Below are 19,399 nucleotides of genomic sequence, written 5' to 3' on the forward strand. Positions count from 1 at the left end.
CGTTTGGACTATGGATAATTTGGATAAAGGTTCAGATTTTACATGATCATATACCATTAGCAATGCCTTCATAATGGAGGTTTGATGCTGCACAGCAGGTGAGGCAGGTGATAGGCAGAATCTGCATGCCAACAGCAAACTGCATCGCATCTCATTTTCCCGAAGTAAATGTGCTGTGCTGGAGTACTCCCTGCTCCAATGGAGCCTTCTGGGCCACTGAGTTCACCTGCTTCTAGGGAGATGGATCCCTGGCCCACCTCTGTGCTGTGGGACCTGCCTGCTTCTCCACCATCGCCAATACATTCTGAGGATGAGATCCTGACTCCAGAGGAACTGTAGATAGATTTGTAGTTATCTCACTCACAGACAGGATTTTGTCCTGAAGATGACTGCGGCACTGAACATGATAAGCACCAAATGCTCCAAAGCACACGGCTGCTAAAGGCTGTAAACAAAGCAGTAGTAAGCACTGGAACGGGTTGCCCAGGGGGGTTGTGGAGTCTCCTACGTTGGAGATATTCAAGGCCCGCCTGGACAAGTTCCTGTGTGATGTACTCTAGGTTACCCTGCTCTGCAGGAGGGTTGGACTAGATGATCTTTTGAGGTCCTTTCAAACCCTTAGGATTCTGTGATTCTGTGATAATGCCTCTAGGGGCTGTGTGAAACAGGCTACTGAAATGGCACAGCCACATTACAAGTCACAAAGGCACACAAAATAAGCCCAAATACATACCACTTTAGTCAAGGGGCATGGGCAAGCTGTTGTCTGGTGCCGATTGTAGTGAGTTTTTAATCAACTCCAATACGTAATTAAAGATTCATTTTTAAAGAAGGAAATCACATTTCCATTAATAACAACACAATCTGTACCAAATGCATTCCACAGCTGTTTTCTGAATATTACCTTAAATATCACATTAGGATGCTCAGTACTCAGACAATAAGGTATTTCTGATACAGCACTCTATAAAGCAGAATATTTTGTGAAAAGCAAAAAAATCTTATTGTGGCATGTTAACTCAGATGCATTAGTTTAAGAGCACAGCTCTGTCCCCATTACATTACAGGAAGAATGACAGGCTTATCCCCAATCCATACATCCAAAGACTAACAATTTCACATTTTCATACAATGCACTCATAGGTGTCATGCTCCAAGGTACACCGTTACGAACTTCAGAATGAATCAAGCAAAACCTTCTATACACTATAGCAAACTGTAGCATAAATACCTTGCCCATCTCAGAGAGAAGTGGAATCTTGCTGTGAAATAGCAAGCTGATCATCTTGGGAAGATACTTACCAGACTCTGAAATCTAAGACCTGGCAGAAAAATTCTTCCAACAGGAAGTTACATTCTATACCTGCTACTGACTCCTGCGCTCTTAACACTTCTTTGGTGATGGCACTAGGAATGTTAGTGCTCGCTGAATATATGCATGAAAGCAACCATAATGAATTTTTGAATATCGATTCTGATTATCTCCCCTCCTCAATGAGGTAACAACCTGTTACCACCTCACACTTTGCATTGTCCTTTACTAACGTGGAAAGGATACTGTCCATCTTCAATCTGGTAGCATGTGAGTAACTTGCTGTGTGTGAGCATGACCTGATCTAACCCACAATTGGGTAAGTCAGGCAGGACCTCCACAGGCAAAAAGGGCTATTGTAACAGGACAGGCAGACAATTACGCAAGACCAACTAGTTGGTCCAATTAGTAGATCCAGTTGCATTTCATAGTTACCTATTAATTATGAGAATTATTTCTCACACAACAGGTGCCAGGGACTGCTGCAAGATGCTAGAAGATCATCGCTCTTTACAAATTCATTGACTAACAGAAAGTACCTGGGAAGGTGTAGCTATTTAAGCTAAATCAGAACAGAGGGGAAAAGGAGCTACACATCAGCCATTACTGTCCCAGCACCAGAAACGGTCATCTTCTTTTTAACTTTGACACAGCTTAATTTCCAAAATTATCTTGTGGTTAGCCTTCTTTGCAAAGTATAAATACTATTCCATTCTTATACAAAAGAAATTCAGCTGTCTGTGTATACACAGACCTTGACAGCAAGTCCTTGAAAGAACACCAACATGAAACGACACAGCTAGTACACTCAGAGCACTGATTTAGCTGAAGGCCAGGAAGTCTCTGCTAAGAAATGTGATGTTAAGGTAAAGTTCTCAGTGAACTTGTGTACTTTAACTGAACTTGTACATACAAATGGGATAATCAGTGTGACATGCTCTCATACAACTTACTTATTAGTTATATTAAGGTTTAAAAATTGTATCCTATAATTGCTGCATTTAAATGAAGCCATCCAATATAGAATGGAATTGCTTGAATGCATCTTCACTGGTATATAAGGAAGCAGCCTTGTTGGATGACACATTACCAACTCTTTCCAAACACTGAATATACTCAAGAATAAAATTAAGACACGAGTGAGATCACACAAGGTTTTGGTAATTATTTTTATGTTGACTTTATAACTTTTTTGGTTTCTTTAGGAAATTCCTTCACAGTGAAAGGAATGAAGAATTCCAGAAGAGAGTTGACATCCTTCAGTTCCAGACTGTATTCCACTGCTATTTTCTCTGCAGTCCATATTTGAGGATTAAGTTTATGATTATTAAGAAGTGTCAGAGCCTCCACAGTGGAAATTTTGCCTTTGGAAACTTTCTTAATATCTGCATCTCCCAAGTGGCCTAGTTTTGTAAGTCTCTTTTCCTCCTGTTTATGTGGAAGATGTTCACCACCTCCATCTTTTACCTAATTGTGGGAAGGAAAACAAGAAGAGCTTAACAGCAGTTCTGTTTGCTATGCTTATTGTAGCAGCCAAGCCATTTTCCTAAATACAGCATTTCCCGTTAGCTTTCCATATTTTCATAGCATTAAAACCCAGAAATAATGCTTGGCCAGCCTTGCTTCTTGACATCACAGAAATTGTCAGTTCTTCCACAGCCATTCTACATATGATGTCAACTCCCACCCAACTTCTGAAAAGCTACCATCTACTGAACTCTAAGTGTTGTACAGACTTAGCAGCCCTTCATACAAGTCAAACCATAGCTTTTGGTAGCCAAACGTAAATGCAGATAACCTAATATTTGGTACTGATTCATGGCAAGAGGAAAATAAATCACACTACAAATTGGTATCCTTCTGATACCACCGAAAATCTTTTTCATACAGTTTCCTCTCCCCTTCCTTTCTTTTTCAGATTTTAGGTTTTGCAACTAAAAGATATCTCTTCTTTTACTCTGTATAGAGAACAAGCTTTACTGGACAAAAAGAAGATTCTGCAGCATCATACGGAGTTTAGTTCCCATGACTACTACAGTACTCAGACATGGGAATTCTTTCCTCTCAAGTCATTTCCAAACCAGATCTGCCTTTCTCATATTGTCTTTTATTAATTAACCAGCAAATTACACTGGAAAAAAGAGAGAATGAAAGCCTTTCTTAAAGTTAAGAAAAAGTTCTTTTAAAATGATGAGTCCACAGCCACTGATCAGCCCACAGACACCCTGTATTAACTCACAAGCTGAAAAAAACTCATGTGAATGCTACAGCATCTATAATCACATGCCCATTTCTAAACTACATAGGATGTCTGATGATGCTGCCAGTTCTCCATTTTTTTCTTTTACTTTGTGCTCAAACCGTCCCCAGATAATGAACAATCTTTCAAGTGTCTGTCCCTGGGTATCTGCCACTTAAAGAGTTGGTGCTCTTCCACTTTCTGCAGACAGACCTAGCATCAAATATACACATACGTATGTATACACAAATACATGATGCACAGAGTATTCAGAATAACATACGGAAAGGCAGAAAGTTTTTAAATGAAGTTTTGTCCACCGGCCTCCATGCCAACACATTAATCACACTCTTCCTAACAACTGCAAGCAGACACACCACAAGAGCAAGGCTTAACACAGCAGCAACCTCAGAGTAGACATGGAAAGAAGCACTAAGATTATTCCCCTTTTGGCTTTTTCTCTCTCTTGACAGGCTTACAAATGAATATTGAAAGAAACTGAAATCAGACCTTTAGTACTTCAAGACTAGAGTCCTTAACGCTATTATGAACATTAAGGACAGAGATCACCTGGAAACTTCAGGGAGACACTGCAGAAATCTCTTTGCATTTTTGAATACTTTTAGTCTTGAATACAAGGTGCTATGAAAGTGGCTAATTAGACTTAGGAATATTACTGCTGGATGATTATAGAACTCTTGTTACTGAATAAAGCAACTAGAGTAAAGCAGTCCAGTAATGCAACAGGGAAAATGCACAAGACGTAAGGTAACGTGCTGGAAAAGGGGAGACTGAACCCCAGTCTGCATTATGCTGGAAGGGGTATGCTTTGCCTTCCAAGTCAAAGACTGCAGCTTTTGGCAATGAGGAAACTGATCACCAAACAATCCAGAAGGCTATGCAGAAAAAAAACCCTAGCTATGGCACTTCCTCAGCTACATAAGGAAAAGTCTCTGCACAGCATGACATTAACATCAGCAGTTAAAGACTCCACTAAAATGTCAATGTCTTTGTCCTCTACCCCATCCATGCTTCCACAGTAGTTCCAATCTCTTCTAAAAACTCTACGTCTCGCAAACTCCTGTGCCTTTGCAAAAGGTTGGCCAACCACCCTGCTGCCTTAGGGGAAGCAGAAGTGTAATTCAGGTGAGAAACAAAGTAAGATCAACAGCATGTTAAAAGGAAGACTGTGTAGCATTTAAAAACTTGTACAGTCGCGATGTGTCACATGTTCAAGACCCAGGGTCAAATACAGTCACTGCTACTGATCTATGAAAGAGTAATGAAAACATCACTTTCATCTTCGAGCATCCTGAGCTAGTGTGAGGTGTCCCTGCCCATGGCAGGAGTTGGAACTGGATGATCTTTAATGTCCCTTCCATCCCTAACCATTCTATGACTATACCTATAAAAAAAAGGTAGCTTTTCAGCACTAACAGAGCATTTCCCTCTCTACGGAATTGCTGCCGAGTTTGAAAACCACAAAGCTGATGCTAGGATGCCTCCTGCAGAGAGACATGCTCACCCGCACAGGTGAATCTCTGGACTGGACATAAACATCTCTCAACAAGGCGAGGAGCCTATCGTCCTTCCGGTAAATTTCTTCTTTTATCCCGGGGTGGTCTAAAGGGAGGGGACGGAAGGTAGAAGAGAGAAGGCAGGTCTGAGTCACACGTTTCACTGGGTTAGCGCTGCCAGGTTAACCGCTCCCGCGACGCTAGGGGCTCCCTCAGGGCCGGCGCCGAGAGCCGCACCTCACCGCGCTGAGGGGCGCCCTCCACGGAGCACACCGGGCCCCGGAGCCCGCCCCCGGCAACCGCCCCAGCAACCAACGCCGCCGGCTGCGGCTCCCAGCGTGCCCCGCGCGCCCAGCCGCCCCGCGCTCAATGTCACCGGCCCCGCGCCGCACCGGGACGCGCTACGGCCCCGCGGCTCGCCGGCGCCCCAGCACCCGCTCTGGTTCTTCCGTGCTGCGGCCCCGCGCTGGGACCACAGACACTGGTGCCACCCCCCCCGCCCCGCCGGCAGCCTCCGAGGCCGGGACGCACCGGGCAGCTCGTCCCGCCAGGAGGTGGGGTGCCGCGGCGCGGGCCTGGGCTTCTCCCTGCTGATCTCGCGGCGGGCCCGGCTCTCCACGTTGAAAGTGCGAAACACGCGGGCCAGGCGTCCGCCCATCGCCGCCGCCGGCAGCTCCCGAGCCGCGCCTGCGCGGGACAGCAGCACATGCGCAGCGCCTAGCGGCGGGGAAAGAGGCTGCGCCTGCGCCCTGCTGACGGGTAGCGGAGGCGAGCAGACCGCTGGAAGTGCCCGTGTGTTCTGCTCTGTTCGCTCTTGCCGTGGCCCTTCTACCCGCGCGGGTTACCGGAGCCGGGGGGACCGTCCCCACACCGGTGGGAGCTGGCCGTTACGTCATGTCGCAGCTGTCGCCGCCTGGTTTATCCGCTGGGTTGTGCTCGGGAGGAGTTGGTGCGGGAGCGGAGTGAAGGCGGGGCCGCGCAGAGCCGCGGTTGGGGTGGTGGCCGGGGTATACGTGTGTGCGTACGTGTAGCGCACCTCATCCGCTTCTTAAATCTAAGTTTGTAATGGAGTAAGGGTAACGTGAAAGCTGGGGGCCTTGTGCCTCTTACTGTCCCTAACGCGTACAGCGTTTCCTTACGGGCACCTCACCGGTTTGTTAAGTGACAGTGAATTTTGTAAGCAGGTACCACCTAGAAGACACTCTCCACGTGGAAATCTGGACAATACCCCAGTACTGTTCAGGATCTGTGGGTGTGGGCTATGCAGTGTTACGAGGGTGCAGCCCCCCTCTTCCAGCCCAACCAAATAACCGTCTTTGACTTGCACAGAAATGGTTAAACTTTGGGAAAGAGCTGTGGGAAAGTAGTCTAGAGCTGTGCAAGATGAGAAAGGTAAAGTTGTAGATAGAGGTAAAATTGCTGAGATGGAACCGACAGTTTAAAGATTTAAGAAAAGAACGTAAGCATGCAAAGATAGAAATTCCTCAGAGATGAAGGTGAAAAGCAGCACTAAGGACTCAGCCTGTTGCAAAAAACAATAGAACCCGACGGTCCTCCGTGTGATTCTGGGGTCAGCCAAGCCTCAGAGGGTGTCTTAGCAAAGGAGGTTATTAGTGGCTCATTAATTCCAGCTGGTCTGTGATTACTTATTAGCCAATAAGTAATTGTTTTATGTTTTTAAGTTGTGTTTGTGCTGTTTGCAGATTCTTTTAATACATGGCAATAGTTATGAATGAAGTGATCTGGAGTGGGGGTGGTAGTGAAGGACAGAAACAGGACCCAGTTTCTTGCTGTGCTCTTTTTCAGGAGGAAAACACATGTTTTCTGCCCTTGCATCCATCTAGTCATGCATATTACTTGTGGGCATGCAAAACTTGGTCTTTCAGAACTTGGTCTTCTAGTAGTAGCATTATTTAACAATAACAATGGTAATGTGGTAGTTATTAAGGCTACAGTGTGCTTGAATACTGCATAATGATTAACAGTGGTTTCCTTAGAGAGAAACTAAGACAAGCTGGTGGGTGAGGAAAGCCAATTAGATACACAAAAGCAGTAGAGACAAGGTAGCATAAGCATGATCCATGCTGGATCTCTGCCCTCCTGGGGGATCGCAGAGGTGCAGTTTCTCCCCTTCTTCATTTTAAAGACTCACTGGCAGCAGGAGAAGGATAGAAATGTGACTTTAATTTATGTTCTCTGGTAATAAACTTACTGACCCTGTCTTATTTTAGGCACTGCATGTGTAGTGATGCTAAGAACAAAAGTGACATTAGTGGTACTAGGGACATGGATGCTGTTCAGAGCTGCTAGACTCTGACTGAGGCAAGTTCAATTAAATATCAGTAGTCAAATGCTGAATAAATGTATGTTCTTGAGTACAGGATTTCATGGTTTTTTCTTTTGAAGTGGTTAGCCGCTGTAATGGTAAAATTCACATGAATGCCTTTGGTGGTTATAGACCTTTGAAGTGAACTTTAGTGTTTCTCTGAGACATATCCTTACTGTCTGGCCATTGATGTAAGCCACTATGCCCAATTTGGGAATAAAGATCCTTCCTTCAAAAGCTAAGAACTGCCAGCTTCTGGGATCAAACTCGGGAAAGGGCTTATGTCTCTGTAAAGCCTGAATGTGACTTAACACTGCTGTAGTATTTACCGACAGCAAAATAAATTCACCAGAAGGCAGTCAGTTAAAAATAAAGAGTGATGTCATGTTCTGCCTGTCACTTCCTGTCACTGAGGCTGGCACAAAGCTGTTCTTTTTATGTCTGGGGAAGCATCAGGAGTACAAGGTTTTTATTCTGAAGAATCTTTCTTAGACTCCAGCGAGCAGAAGAACTATTTATTCTATATATATTTGATATAAAAATAATTTATTATATTTTGGTATTTTACCAGTGTGACCATATGATATTAAATATCACTAATGAAGAGCTTGGATTCTTTTATTTTTCCATATAAAGTGCCTGCAAGTGTGATTATATAAAAAAAAAAAAAAAGAATGTGTAGTTCTGCGAAGCATAAAATTGTGTGTATTCAGCTTTCAGAGTGTTACAAATGGAATGCATTTTTCTCAAACCAGAAAATTCAGGAGCCTGAATTTTTCCAGGGCTTTTAAAAATACCAGAAGAAATAAATCAGTTCTCAAGTAGCTCTTTCAGAAAGCAGGCCATGAGAAGAGCATAGGCTATCCAGCTGAGTGCATCTATACCAGCAGCGTGTTCTCAACAGTGGACTGCATCAAACACATCAGAGAAAAATACTGTACTCGCACAATACACGCCTGCCATGGGCTGCCACACTAGATCTCCTTTTAATCCTTTCACACCTGTAAGAGAGAAATTTCTAAAGCTACTATGCACCTGGAAAATAAAAAGTACATTTGTGACCATTCTTCGAATTTTGTGTTTCACTTTTTCATCCCGGTTCTGATTCTACATTGTGTGTTCTTAATTTTTCATTCTCTGCTAGTTCTGTAGCTGAATGGAAAATCAAAGATGTATTTTGCTAGTCAACTAGCATCAAAAGTCTGATTGGTCTACTGACAATTCCTTTTAGAAAAGGGAGAACAGGAATGTCTGGCATTATTTTTTTTTTTCCTGTGAGGCTCTGCTAGGGTTTCTCTGTTGTTTTTACTATACAGGCGAACAGGATTCACGATATTAATCCAGATGGACAGGTAATCTCAGTGAGATGAGGGACTTTTTAATGCCCAATTTAAAGAGTTTTTGAGAGGAGGCACGTGAGGTTTGCTGTATGATTTATGGCCTGGGAACAACCTAGAGATTTATAGCAGAGGAAGATTACAAGTGTCCTTATACAGAAGTGGCATAGGTTTATATTTGATGCTGTCCGCATTTTCTACCACTGTTACTGCTTTCCTCCGATTTTTGTTGCTGTTGGTTCATAGTTTATGTCAGTCTAAAGGGATGCTCTAGCAAATTCATGTGTAATTGGGATGCAGGGAATTGAGTCCTCTGTCCTGATTACTGGTTTCCCAGTAACTACAATGAGAGCATTGATCCATTTGTTCCTTATCTCATCAGCGTTAGGCACAACCAGAGAACACTGCATTACCAAGAACTGATTATGAGCCAAGCAAAAACGGCTGTCCTGCAACTTTGTAAAGACAACCTCAAGGAAGAAGGACATTTCGATCATTGCTGCCTTTCAGTTATTTCTGGTTGTTCTGTTACTTAATTCAGTTTGTTTCTGTGTTACTGCCTTCAACAGGTCCATCTTTTACTGGCTCCTGAAGTACCTAGAAATACACAGAAAGCTTTTGCTTAATTGCAGGCTGAGTGTTGCTGAACACTTGCAACTTTTCAAGGCTAGGTGGCTGCAGTGCTTTATGTAAGGGAGCTTCTGTCAAGTCCTTACATGGATGAAGCTTATGGAGAATTTGGCACGCTCACATTTACAGGCTCACACACCAGCCCAGACAGGTCATTAGCCCTTGTCAGGTAACATTAATTTCAAAGACATTATGTTTAAATTCTCAGGATTAACTGTGGCTTGGATTACCTGATGTCATCTTTCAGAATTTTCCTATCTGATTGTTGTATCTTAATTAGCAGGTTACTTTGACTTGGAAATGCACAGTAGGAGCCAGCATATTTGAGAATGAGGCAGCCTGGTATTGGACTTAACTAATGATAGCAATTATGTGTACATTTCAACTTCATTTTTACTCATATGGGTCAGATCCTCATGCTCTTTTCTGACTGGCAGTGCTATTTGAGAGCACTGACACTGCCATTCTTTCCTGTAACCCTGGCTTCTGTTCATCTCTGTTGCCAGAGCAAGGGTGTAGGAACTCTTCAGAGCAAACAGAATCAGATAGCTGATCTGATTTAATAAAGGAGTCCTGGAACTTTTCTAAGCCGTATCAGCTACTGATGGTTTGACTGGTCCCACAAAAAGCCCCCAGAAACATAGGAGGAGAAACAAAAGGCATCCGGTAGGAGGAGTGTGAATACCTTGAACAGGTATTACCTCCAGGTTGGTTGGGTGGGTGGTTGGTTTTTAAGAGGTTGCACTTTGCACCCAGGTCATTTCACTCCAGCAGTCACAGAAATGGCTGTACTGGCTGCAGTGAGAAGGAGGTGAACCAGTAGTCAAGAAACTCGGTGAAATGGAGGGGTAGCTCATGTCAGGCTGCCTTCGCTGATGCACCAGAGTCACACAAGATTAACACCTTCCCTTCGGGCCCGAGAAAAATGTTTGTGGACATCCTGTCCTTCCCCTGATTTTTTTTTTTAAACTAGGTCAACATGTTTCTTTACATTGTGTTTGCTTTACTCTGTATCTATCTTTTTCTGGCTTAAGTTTATGTTACACATATAAAGGTCTACTGTGGAAGTAACAAGTGAAAACCAAAGATGTGAAACTCCCTTCAGCTATAAGCACATTAAAAAAAAAAGATAAACCAGAATAATACATTGTTGAGACAAACACCTCTTAGTTTTTTGCTAAAAACCAAAATTACTCTATATGCTAAATTATATTCAGTGAAAGTTACTCACATGTTCTTTTTGTGGAAAGCCAACAACTGTTCTAGTATGTGGCATATCAGATACTAAAGGGCTTTGCAACAATGTGGTCTAGGCAGAAAAGGGTCTGTTCCCAGCTCTGTCGTTGACCTCTCAGATCATGGAAATTATAAATAACAGGCCAGGAAGTTCTTAGCATTTTCTCTGTCATGGTCTATCCGTAAAAAGAAAAATGGCAGAATATGTTATTATCGGTAATGTATGCGAATAATGTTTGTTATTAAGAATAGTTTCAGTTCTAATTGAAACTTTAGTAAGTCAAAAGAGTCACCAGTGAATGTAATTATAGATTTTTTCAGATGTGTCCAGCTTTTAGGAAAATCTGGTGGGAACTTTAAGAAACCTTAAGAAAAAAGCTTTTTTTAGTATGAATACTTGCATCTGGTGAATTATAGGAAATTCTGTTACAGTCTTACGATCTAAGGGAGATTGAAAGTTTTTTGCAAAAAAAGATATTTTTTTTTGTTTTTGTAAGCATAGGCTATAAAACCCAAGAGAACTAAAAATGTTTGGTTGTCATGCCATTGGCTGTACTGCAAAGAATGGCCATGGGAACACAGTGACAACTGAGGGACAGCTGACTGTATGAAGTAGTAGTAGCCATGATTTTACTGCACTGACTCTGCAGTAGCAATCTGATGGTACAGAAGATAGCCAGTATTCTGGATCCATTCACCAGCTATCTGCTGGAATAGTCATTATCTGTTTTTTTCATTAAATGCAACACATAGAAATATATAATCTATATGTGCTGGTAGGATGCTGTTCTACTCTCATGTAATATTTTTCTCTCCCCAAAGGATATTTGTATTTTCTCTGTATGCTTTTAATTTATGATCATGCATAAATATTTATATAGGCAGATGCATTCTGTATACAGAATTTTCTTTCTTAATTTTGTTATCTGTGACTTGATGTATCATGGGATTGAATTTCCCTGCTTCTATAAGTAGTTACAGAACCAGCTTTATTGATTCCATTTACATATTGTTACCATAGGGTTACAACTGACAGCTTTTAAGTAAAAGCCTTGAAGTAAAGCAGAATATGTAACATGGCATTACCAAAAGTTAAACTACAGAGCATGATTTGAGAAATACATCATATTGATGTAGCATTTAGTCCAAGAAACAAATGACAAACCACCATCTAACTTTTCTAAGATATGCAGTCACCCGGATTACAATAATCAAGTCTTGCTGTTCTAGCTCCAAATTTTTCTTGAATTTGTGATTGCATTCCTTTTTGATCATATTTTAAATAGTAACTGTTTAGGGGCTGATGTTAAAACATAAAAAGTCCCGTTGACTTCAGTAACATTTATACAGAACAGGATAAATAGAAATATAAAATAATATGAAAGAATCCAAGGCTCTAGAAAAAAAATCTACATTTGAAATGGATCCAAAATTCTCAGGGTTGGGATTTGATCCAGTGAGGGTCAGGAAGGAAAGTCTTAAGGAAAGATTTTCATAACCATCTACTGTTACCTACTACATGGGTTTTGTTTGTCCCACAGCTTACTCTGAAATGTCTTGTGGAAGCCATTATAAGAAGCACTGTTTTAGATAGCATATAGTGATATTTCTTACTGGGGAAAATAGGCTTACTCTCTACTTGCTTAATTTACTGCAAAAAATTATGTTTTATCTGATTTAGTAATAAACCGCTATGGATTATTGCAGAACATTGCAGGAAAAATGCCTGTTGTAACAGGAGTGATGTCCACTACAAAGGATTTGGTATACACTTAATGTACAGCGTAGTAGCCATTAAATGTATGTAAAGAAGATCAGGGTTACATTATTTCACAGAGGAAGATATAGTTAAGACGAATAATGCTGTATTATTTTAGTTAATTTTGCATTATTCCTAAATAGTGTACTTTATGTACAGTAATACAGAAAATTAATTACACTCTTACATTTTCATTTATATGTATCACAAATCACAAATACAAATTGTGTTGGTAGAAAATGCATTAGAGAAACAAGAAAAGGTTTCAATGATACCAACATGTGACTACCAGTATTAAAGTTCAGCTAGAAATCAATCCTGAAGTTAGAGGGCCCTTTTGTGTGTCTCTTCTTTCCACAGCATCAAAAATCTGGGGGCAGCATGTGGGGGACAGATGAATTTTGAACAATCACGTTTACTAATTATATATGGAGATAGAGTGACTAAATATGTCAGTGTCAGGTTCCTCTGGGGGCCACTAAAATAGACCATTAAAGAGGTCCCAAAATATTTAAAGTACTACCTCTAGGTACTGAAATTTCATTTTTAGATTGTATAATAAGGACATAAATAAGCTCCAAAGCTCCAGCATTACAACACAGACTGAGACTGAGACTCAAAGGCAGAGTTCCTCTCTATGTAAGATGTCTTCAGGAGCGTTCTCAAGAATGAGTTTAGGACTCTGTAGAGATTAACATACTTTTTGGTTAGAAATTCAACACTGAAATAGTCAGGATTTCTTTGGTTGATAAACAGTTTTTCAGGATGTCTCATGGTTGAGTTTTGTTTGGGTTTTTGTTTCGTTTTTTTGTTTGGTTTTTTTTTTTTTTTAATATGGATTAAGGAATTCTCCACATAAGGCTGTAATGTTGAATTATAACAGATGATAAATGTCACTTGCACAAAACTGCTAGAATCTGTTTCCAGTAAGTTACTGACAAAAATCCCTCTGAGCACTTTGTGGTCTCAGGCCTCAACATCTATCAGCTGTCTTGAGATGAGGTTCTCTGCTCTACCTGTAAGTAGCAGGAATCTCAGCCTCTGGATGATGGAGACTTGAAATAACTCCATACATACTGAGTTACTCCGGAGGAAATATGTACTGATGGCCTTTGAATTACAGCAGCCCAGCTCCCCTTGCCAGAAGTACTGCCAGACTCTTCCAATAGTTTGTAACATAGGCCAGCTTCACCCTTGTGTAAAATCTCTTGCAAGACTATAGAAAAGCTCTCTGCAGGGCATCTCTCCTTGCAGCATGGGGAAATTCAACTCTCACCCCACCAAGAACTGAGATTTTAAGATTTCTGCAAGCTGCTCCTGCACCTTTTTTTCAGACATCAGAGGGAGCATGAAAAGTTACTTGTTCTTTAATACCTTAATCTGTTTGGGAAATGTGGGTGATCTTGTAATGGTTAATTGCTACGATGATGTGGTGTTTTCTTCTGTTTCTTGCACTCCTGTGGATGTACCATACTCCATCCCTGGGCACAGGGCAGGTAAGCAGAGCTACAGCCTGTTCTGACAGGAAACAGAAGAATGTCAGTTTCAGAATCTGTTCTTTCTCTCTCTTCCAGTGCTGAAACGTTAGCATCAGTTACCACCACTAGCAGACTGCAGCATACTCTGAATGGATATTCTCACAAAATGAACTTTATGGTTCAGACTGTTGAGGATACCAGTAAGAAAGCTAGATGTATTTTTCTCTTTTTACTGAATAGATGATGATGACCATTGCCTAGGTTTTTTTTCTGTTGCTTCACATGTATTTTGGGCTCTTCCATCATTTCCTAACACAGGTTAGAAAATGGAGTGGAAAGTAACACTGCAATTTTTGAAACAGTAGTTGCACCTTTTTGCTAAAATGACTTTTTTTTCCAGATGTTTTGTCTTTTTGAAGCATAAATTAATAATGTCTTTTTTTTTTTTTTTTTTGGTAACACAGTGTAAGAATTGAAAATAGAGTGAAAGACCAAACTATAGTAAGCTAGTGTATGAGTAAAAGCTATTATGAAAAATATGAAAAACAATGCAAGTTCTTGTTTCCTAGTAATAGTTAAACTCCGAAAGGTTTAAATGTTAATACTTCTTACAACTTAGAATTTTATTAATGAATTACTTGTGTTTGCCAGAGAGGTTCACATTTATGTTTTCTTTATTGCTATTGTATACTGAGAGTTGAACACCAACAATATTTGTTTTAATGCTAGAGTTCTGGCCAGCATTTCTGATTTTGCAGTCATTTCCATGATGACTTTTCTGAAGGAATCTTGCACATGTGAGTCTTGTTCCTTTCCAGCAATATGCATAACCCCGCTTTTTTTCTGAACACAGCTGGGAACAGGACATAGTTTCCATGTTCAGAATTTCAGGGTCCCCACCAGACAACATTCAGGCACATGCACACACATACACACACACCCACAGTGTCATATACTTTTGTTGCTTTTATGGACAGGAGAATCTGTTGTCATCTATAGCCCCTGCTGTCATAAACCAAATGCTTCATTTAATAACTTCCATAATCTGTCTCGCTCCCTGCTGTTTCTTGCCTCAGATGTATGGAGCTCCCCTGCAGACACCTCCTAACCCTCCTGGCTTCAGACCAGATTGTTCAACTTCCACTCCAGGCTTGTCATTCTGGTGAAGGATTTGAGCAATGACTTCTTTGACTTCAGATTAAAAAGAGAAAAGGTATGTTACTGTATCTGGGATGGAAGTAGGTTACCACTCCTACTAACCTAAAGTAGGATTTAGACCTTTTCATAGATCAGAGGTACATCTCTTGAAAGTAAGATGCAGTCTGCCTTTTAGTGTCTCTTGCACCGTTTCTATCATATAGAAAGTCAGATAGGACTTTCTGAGCAAAAAAATCCACACAATGTGCCTGGTTCCCAGAGTGGAATCCATCATCCTGAAATTGATGTGTTTTTTGTGTGCTTAACAGGAGCAATTTAAGGCTGCAATCTAATAGTGCATTGTCTCTAAAGGAGAATCCTTCTGCTAGTAGCTCCCCCTCAAACCTCTTGCAAGAAGGGCTCCTCTGCCTGCAAGGTAATGCAGCTCAACTCACTGCCTGTGCAGAAAACCATTGACTTGTTTTTTTAATCAAAGTTTTCTATCTGAAACATAAAAAGCAGATTATAAATCGGTTCTATATACCAGCAAATAAAATAGGTCAATGATCATTCCTTGACCCACAGGTCAGCTAGCACATGAAGTCTACATCAATATGTATAAATTTTTATTGCCCCTTTTTGTCCATAGTGTTACATACTGTCTCACAGCTGATAGTTACTGCAGCCACATTCAGATGATGTTAGTAACCTTTGTAAGCACTCCTCTGTTTCCGTTCAAGTTTGACCAGGTTAGCCTAAAAACTGCTGAAGATATAAGCGCATAGCTGTATGCTCTGATACTATCCCTGCCATTTATCAGTACTCAGCAAAATGAAGTGTGCTGATAAAGTAGCTTTCTTGCCTCAGGTATAATTACAATCTTCTTGCAACAGCTATGCTAAGTGATTATAATTGGGGTGGGGTTCTTTTTTTGCAATCCCAATCAAGACATCTATGTCAGCAAAGGATTTAAATTTAAATGAGGACTCAGACTTGTCTGCATCCTAGCCAGGTCACATTTTCAATTCTTTTTTAGTAACACAAAGGCATGAACTTTAAGAAGCAAAAGCACGAGAGTACAAGCTAACTTTTCTACTTTGAGTTACTCAAAAACCATATTGCCTTTCTACTTCTTAGATTTTTAGGTTGCTCTGTTAGTACAGTCCTTGCAATTTCTGTGTGCTCAGTTTTACAGAACCCTAGAGGTATGAAGGTAGGTTTGTACACTTTTTACATGGTGACAAATACTGATGCAGCTGTGAAAGACCAAGAGCCATCTATAACAAAGGATTTAGGGGCCTAAATAGGACATAGGGGGAATGTAGGTAAATCCAGAATTGTGACCCTGAAAGCCACCATTTAACTACTGCAAAATATTTAATTCAATTTTTTTTCAGATACCCCTTGTTTAAGGGGTAAGCAGCATAGCACATATGTCATCCTCAAGTACAATCATAATCCAGAAAGTGGCTGAGGGTTTTCAAGACTTTGCTATCTAAGGTAGGGATATTGTATCTCCTAATCTGTTACTGAAGAGATGAGGACTTCTAACTGATGTGCTAAGGATCTTCCTCTTACTGACTGTATGAAGCGTCTACATTAAACAGACTGAACAATCTCTTATATCCTAATTTGGGAGACTAAAACTGCCTTCCTCTAGTATGCACCATGCATCAGAAATGCCAGATTCCTCTTTCTTATATCTAGGTGACTGTTCTCCATCATGCTGTTGTCATTCATCTTTTATGCACCAGCCTACCGGGATTTCCATATTCTCTGATCCCTCTGAAATAAGCCCAGTTTAGGGCTTTTAGGTATGGTCTTAGAGGGCATATCTAGTCCTGAATCCTAAAAAAGATATTTATTCCATGCATACAGGTGTCTTTGTCCAAAATGAGCTCAATAGACTTAATCTGAACTCCAGATAAATATTAACTGTCAATCACGTGAATCCATCAAATATTCCATTCAAGGTTTGGTTTGTTGTTGTGCATTTGTGTTTTATTTTTTGTAATGATGAAAAAAAGATATATTGTGCTCTGGACTAGTGTACCTGGTAAAAATCCTTGAATTACAGAAGTCCAGCTCCAAATATGTACATATATAACTATTCCCACTGTACGAGCAGGGTGCAGTAGCCTACAGTCACTGATTTCTGCAAGTGCTTTTGTGTGATGAAAGATTGGAACTCCCTGAGCAGTTATGGAATCAACTATTCTCAAGGTGGTGGTGCCTGGAGAGTGAATAGTCCTAGGCTGAGGAAGACTGAGAACGAAGTGCTACACGTTCATATTTCTGCCACATGCTGTGTTTCTAATGTGTACTTGCTAGCTCTTTTTATTCTGCTCATCTTCATATATTGTTCTGACTTGCAGGGCTTTATGATTATGATTGTTCCTAATGAACATTCTAGGCTGTGGCAAAATTTCTGCTGAATTAGATATTCATCTTCTGGATGCTGTTTCAGGCTCCAGAGCTTGCCTGCAGTAAGGCCTGGTGCGTAGCTACTGCTTCTTTCCTCATGAGAGGGGACTAGCAGCAAGTGGCTCTAACAAAACTTCATGTTACTCACCATTCAGGCTTTTGAAGGCAGAACAGTATGGTCAGCTTGCCAGCTTTGATTGTGGAAGAGATGATAGAAAGTCCGTTGGTTCTGCAGGCAGACTAAGCTACTACATCTACTAAGCTGTAAGTTATTTATATGGACTCTCCTTCAGTTTCTAACACCTCCCTCTTATTCTTATCAGGGAAATTATTGGTTGTCTAATTGTTCCAGAATTAAAAGTGCAGCAAAATTTGTCATTCTTTAAGATCTTCACTATCTCCATGCTAATTTCTGTGTAAGAGGGACCTGAACTTAAGAAAAAGCTGAAGGAAGAATAACCTGAAGAGGCTGTGGTTCCTTATGAACACTGATTTTGAAAACAAAGGCATGCAAAGTGCTCTACACTGAGGCCTGCGCTTTTGTTAGCAGCATGATGGTGCCATGGCTTGCACCAACCTCAGTAAAGCATTATATATACAAGCTTATTCACCACAGTGGAAAAAGCACTGCAGGAGTGCATGGTCTCTCTACCCCTTCCTGACCAATTTCCATGTGGTTCACCACACTTCCTTCACCAGGCATACCATAACCCCTTTTCATCTGGTCATGGAGCTTCCCACACATCACAGCCTCCAGCCCCTCTTGCAGCAGCCACATGCTAAATGGAGCAACTACATTTTCAGAGTCCTGACAGTGAAATATGCTTGCTTGATGTTAGAAATACACCTCCTACTTCACAGAAATAAAAGCTGTATGTCACATCTAACGTGCCAGACTATTTTGCTTTCAACAGTGCAGAAGTGGAGAATGATTTTGTTTAAAGCAGTCTCAGGCTGAGCCATGTTTAACTGCTCTTTGGAAATAGTGGGGGTCTAGAAAAGGGAGATGAAGGAATAAAAAATTGTTAACTTTCATTGGCCACCAGTTTAGCTGCAAACAGTACTATATAGGTTGCTTAGAGAACTGTTTGTTAGTTTCTTTTCTAACCTCCACTTTCTTTTTTCCTTTCTGTAACTGTTAAGGACTGCATCCAGAGCTGTATTCAGAACAACACATGCAGCGGAGAAAGCATTAAAAGTTTCAAAACAGGAGTTTACACACTTTGCTACCCATCAGAAAGCTTCCTTCCTCCTGTAGGGAATGTCACACCATCTGACTAAACCTGTTCCAAATGAAAGAACCAGGCCAAAGCAGTAACCTAGACAACTCCAATGTTACAGCAAACACTACTATTTAGGTATCTACTACTGAGAAGGGAATAGTTACTCCTTTACCTGTTTTAATTTCCTGTTGCCCTCTGAGCTTCTTTTAAGCAGGGCTGTCATGCAGTTGGTGTTTGTCAGCTCCACCAATAAGCAGAAAACTTGAGGCACTTACAGATTTTCTTCTAGCTCCATTTGCAAGCTTAGGGAATGGGGTTGCAGGTATTATTTCTTCTTCCTTTTTTTCATGTTGGACCTTTATTCTGTTTGTTTGCTTTAGATGCATGTGGTTTTGCCATGTAATCTGGAACATGCTCAGCTGAGCAAACTGCTCAGAACTTAGTGTTTGATATTTTTATGCTTTTAATCAAAATAGTGCTGCTTGGTGTATTTTCAAATGTAACTAGGATTTGGCTGCATTTATCTGGCTAATTTTCAGAACATTGAGATAACATGCATCAGTACGGCAGGTTTACATTCAGCTTTGCAAATCAGGGAAAAAAAACTGTAAGAGGAAATGACAGATTAAGTACGGATGAGTTGTAAAGAGTCTCTGAGAACAGAAGGTTTACAGAATCACTGATTGCACACAGTCACTAAAACTTGTGGTTATGTGGGGAACTCACCATAAGTCACCATAACTTTCAGAATCTTGCAAATCCGTACTGAGGTCTAAACTGA

General features: G+C 40.9%; 1 protein-coding gene and 1 long non-coding RNA gene across 2 annotated transcripts; one reads left to right on the forward strand and one right to left on the reverse strand.

Annotated features, from left to right (window-relative positions):
* Positions 1–1,435: 1,435 nt before the first annotated feature.
* On the reverse strand, positions 1,436–5,760 carry NDUFAF4 (NADH:ubiquinone oxidoreductase complex assembly factor 4). The gene is made up of 3 exons (XM_057410870.1): positions 5,600–5,760; positions 5,077–5,174; positions 1,436–2,779 (listed from the first exon to the last, which is right to left on the reverse strand). Exons 1-3 carry the CDS (start codon positions 5,724–5,726, stop codon positions 2,483–2,485), a joined length of 522 nt encoding a protein of 173 aa, XP_057266853.1. The 5' UTR covers positions 5,727–5,760; the 3' UTR covers positions 1,436–2,482.
* Positions 5,761–13,225: 7,465 nt separating this feature from the next.
* LOC130599983 (uncharacterized) lies at positions 13,226–17,351 on the forward strand. The gene is made up of 5 exons (XR_008972345.1): positions 13,226–14,034; positions 14,911–15,047; positions 15,301–15,407; positions 16,167–16,292; positions 16,369–17,351. It is a non-coding gene; the product is annotated as an uncharacterized LOC130599983 (long non-coding RNA).
* The last annotated feature ends 2,048 nt before the right edge of the window (positions 17,352–19,399 follow it).

The sequence above is a fragment of the Pezoporus wallicus genome, unplaced genomic scaffold (assembly GCF_028554395.1).
Source record: "Pezoporus wallicus isolate ANWC-B61680 ecotype Strahan unplaced genomic scaffold, APGP_CSIRO_Pwel_v1 contig_747, whole genome shotgun sequence".
In the NCBI taxonomy this organism is placed as follows: domain Eukaryota; kingdom Metazoa; phylum Chordata; class Aves; order Psittaciformes; family Psittacidae; genus Pezoporus; species Pezoporus wallicus.

What these genes read in the sequence shown, in the direction of transcription:
- NDUFAF4 (XM_057410870.1), bottom strand. Translation starts at nt 5,726, where the DNA reads ATGGGCGGACGCCTGGCCCGCGTGTTTCGCACTTTCAACGTGGAGAGC. An exon ending in CTGGCGGGACGAGCTGCCCG is followed by an intron (nt 5,175 to 5,599) that starts GTGCGTCCCGGC and finishes CCCTCCCTTTAG; the next exon opens with ACCACCCCGGGATAAAAGAA. An exon ending in CCAGAGATTCACCTGTGCGG is followed by an intron (nt 2,780 to 5,076) that starts GTGAGCATGTCT and finishes TCCCACAATTAG; the next exon opens with GTAAAAGATGGAGGTGGTGA.